Source organism: Phaethon lepturus, unplaced genomic scaffold (assembly GCF_000687285.1).
Source record: "Phaethon lepturus isolate BGI_N335 unplaced genomic scaffold, ASM68728v1 Scaffold57332, whole genome shotgun sequence".
NCBI lineage: Eukaryota > Metazoa > Chordata > Aves > Phaethontiformes > Phaethontidae > Phaethon > Phaethon lepturus.
Window position 1 is genome coordinate 1 of NW_010523774.1, and position 3,532 is coordinate 3,532.

The 3,532-nt window shown below is 40.3% G+C and overlaps 1 protein-coding gene across 1 annotated transcript; it reads left to right on the forward strand.

Annotated features, from left to right (window-relative positions):
- Window positions 1–431: 431 nt before the first annotated feature.
- ERRFI1 (ERBB receptor feedback inhibitor 1) lies at window positions 432–1,858 on the forward strand (the record flags this gene model as incomplete). The annotated part of the gene is made up of 1 exon (XM_010282192.1): window positions 432–1,858. A coding segment is annotated over one exon (1,199 nt), but the record flags the coding sequence as incomplete, so codon positions are not given.
- Window positions 1,859–3,532: the final 1,674 nt, after the last annotated feature.

A 3,532-nucleotide genomic window follows, 5' to 3' on the forward strand; every position in this document is an offset into this window, starting at 1 on the left:
AAACAACATGATCAAGTTAAAACAAACAAACAAAAAAGTCTTTTCCTTGTACTTAGAGGCCTCTGAGTTGCCACTACACTTCTGACAGAAAAGCCATTTAGTAAAAAAAGCACTTGTTCCATTGTAGTCCTCTGCTGGGATCTTTGTAGCAGTAGCTCTGTTCTGTTGCTTATGCTTGGGGTCTCTTGAACTTCCTCATTTAACTGGAGCACTGGCCTAAAGCAATAAGGTGATCAGCTGCTCTCTTAACTATACACATAAATCCACAACCAGAAGAGATCTGTAATAGCTAAGTTTTGCTACTGGAGTCATTAAGCAAAAGTTACTTATTGTTGTATTAGAAGGAATTAAATAGTTAAATATGCAGTGGCAAAGTCATGTGCTAGAGTGTTACTCAGAAAAGTGTTTCTAAGACTTTGTCACCTTTTTAGGGCACTCTTCCACCCATGGTTCCGTGAATGACCACAGCTTTGCTGAAAGTTGCATCCAAGTACCATCTCGGAAATCCAGTCCACCTTCTGTAAGTCCCAAAAATGAACAGCCAATTTCACAGTATGAAGACCATCTCATTCCTGGCTTTAGTAAACTGTCATTAACCATGGGCTGCGTTTCTGAAGAAATGCCTCCTCACATGCCAACAAAAAATGGGCCAATTCCATTTCTGTCTGCATCTTCCAATGACCGTAGCTCCAGGCCACTACCCCCTCTGCCTATTTCTGAAGGCCCTACTCCAGATGAGGTTGACAAAGAGGTGGAGTTCCTGACTAGCTCAGATACTGACTTTTTGTTAGAAGATTATGAACTTCCTCCTTTTAAATCCAGTGCTCCAAGCCGGCGGAGCTTTAGGGGCTGTGGACAAATCAACTATGCATACTTTGATACTCCAACAGGACCAAAACCAGAAGATGCCAACCCTACACAAAGCCTAAATGGATACATATCCAGTATTTATCCTCCTCCACAGCAGCTGCATCGACGTTTGCGAAGGTCCCATTCTGGGCCAGCTGGATCTCTTAATAAACCAGTAGTAAGACTATCTGGACACTTGAACAGGTCTTCTCCAAACTCTGATGAAGATAAACCAGAGATTCCACCAAGGGTTCCCATACCACCAAGGGCTCTCAAACCAGATTACAGAAGGTGGTCAGCAGAAGTTGCTTCTAGTGCGTACAGTGATGAAGACAGGCCTCCAAAAGTGCCCCCAAGAGAACCTTTGTCACGCAGCAATTCCCGTACGCCGAGTCCCAAAAGCCTGCCATCATACCTCAACGGGGTTATGCCCCCCACCCAGAGTTTTGCACCTGATCCCAAGTATGTCAGCAGCAAAGCTCTACAAAGACAAAATAGTGAAGGATCTTCCAACAGGGTCCCTTGCATTCTTCCAATTATTGAAAATGGTAAGAAGGCCAGTTCCACACACTACTATCTGCTGCCTGAAAGGCCTCCATATTTGGACAAGTATGAGAAATTCTTCAGAGAAGCAGAAGAAAGTAGCTCTAACAGAGTGGTTCAGTCCTGGTCTGGTGACTGCACAGCTACTTCAGCCCCCACAAAACTGGACTCAAAACCTAGAATGGACATAGCTGGTCATCTGAAACGAAAACACCTGTCTTATGTGGTTTCCCCATAGTCTCTGGGAGCAGAGTCTCAGCTCAGTTGTTCAGGATAAAGCTGACCTTTATCATGTTGCAAAGTTCTTAAGGTTCTCAGATAATGAAGTAGGACCAGTTTGTCCTCCAAGAACCGGAAAGTGGATGGTAAAGTCCTCTTATGCTGCATATCTCCAGTATGTATCTTAAGACTGTTTTTTGTCTTTGTTAGGTATAGCTGAAAACCTACAAAGATTCCATAGAAACATATGGAGGGATAGTAGTTACAGTTGGCCAGTTGTATGCTACCTAGATGAACGTATTTGGTAGTCACGTTGTCAAAAAAAAAAATACATCTAGCTTTGCTTATGAGTCACTTATAAAGCTGACAACAGAGTAGATAATGCAGTACAGTTTTTGTATCAGGCATTTCCAAAATTTCTTTCACACAGCAACTCTGCTGAGAACAGACTCTATCTTCTTTGATTAGGATATGCCAACCTGGTAAGAAGGTAACTGCGAGATCTGATACCCACTTCAAGACTTGGCAGGCGTATTGGAAGTGCATTTCGAAAGATGAATCTCTTTTACAACTTAATTTGACACTAACAGACTTTTAAAGTGAGTTAGGTTTTGTGAATTCTTTCAGTTGCTAGACACACTTGGATCAGTTCTGCGGTTTTTCCTAGGAGAGACTTGGACCAGCTATTGCTAAGCCTCTGCTGCTGCTTTTTTCCTGTTGGATCCTAGAAACGTCTGAAAGTGTCCTGAAAGTGGCAGAGGATATGAGCAGCTATACAGTTGCTATTAAGTAGGCAGTAATAACTATGTGCTCACCTCGAGTCTGAAATTCTGCCTGTATTAAATACAGAAACACAGCACAAGCTGGTCTTGTGCTTTGGTTTCTATTCAGTATTTTAGGGGAGAAGGAGGGTATGAGGAAAAAACGTGATTCCATTTATGAACAGTGTCAGTCCCATCTCTCGCTGCTTCAGATGCTGCTTCTCGCCGTTTTATTTGTCCTCATTGTGCCTCAGCGATCCACTAAAGTTCATTGAGGTGCCACATTTGTGCATTAGCAGTTTCTCATGCTCATTTTGATTACAATTATCCTCTTACAGATAAGCACAAGCAAAAGGGTGCTCATTAATGGAGGTACAGAAGATTAATGTATGTTCCTCCTAACAGAAATAAACAAGCTGTTTACAGTTTAAACTGCTGAATGAGATGTTTGAGCTATTTTAAAGCTTACTTTTTATTGTAGTACAAACTAAATGAAGGTGAAATACATGCTATAGAAATGCACTGATATTTCTGCATCGTGTACAGTATTGAATAAAAAAGGATTCACTTTGTATTTTGAATATTGTCATGTCTTGAGTTTAATAAAGTTATAAAATACTTATTTATGATACATTTTGGTTTTTGCTTTATTGACTACTGTATGCAATTGTGCATTTGAGTTCTGCCTTTACTGGAAAGCTGAAGATGAATAATGTTAAATGTGCAACAAATGTTGAATTCACTTGCATTTAATTAAGATTTCTGCAGAAGTGTTCAATAACTCACGTTGCACACCATGAATTTTAGTTCCTCCTTACTACCTGGTAGCATGGCATCTATAGTTTTGCACTGGCAATAAAACATCCTGTAAGATTAAGTTATTTGGCCTATCAGTATTAATAACTTTGTTATTTCTAGAGTCACCCATAGCATGTTAGGCACCATCATACAGAAACGAGAGGGCACTAGTGTTTGATTTTCTCACCTGTTTAAAAAAGAACTAAGTTGTACTTCAAGGGTGACTGAAGAGGAGATACTCATTCTGAGAATGAAAAAAGCTTGAGCATAGCATGGTAATTTTGTTTTTTTCTTCTTAAGAGGAGAAAGAAATTGCAAATATCACAAAGCAAATATATTTAACTGTAGCATGTGAGCCATGG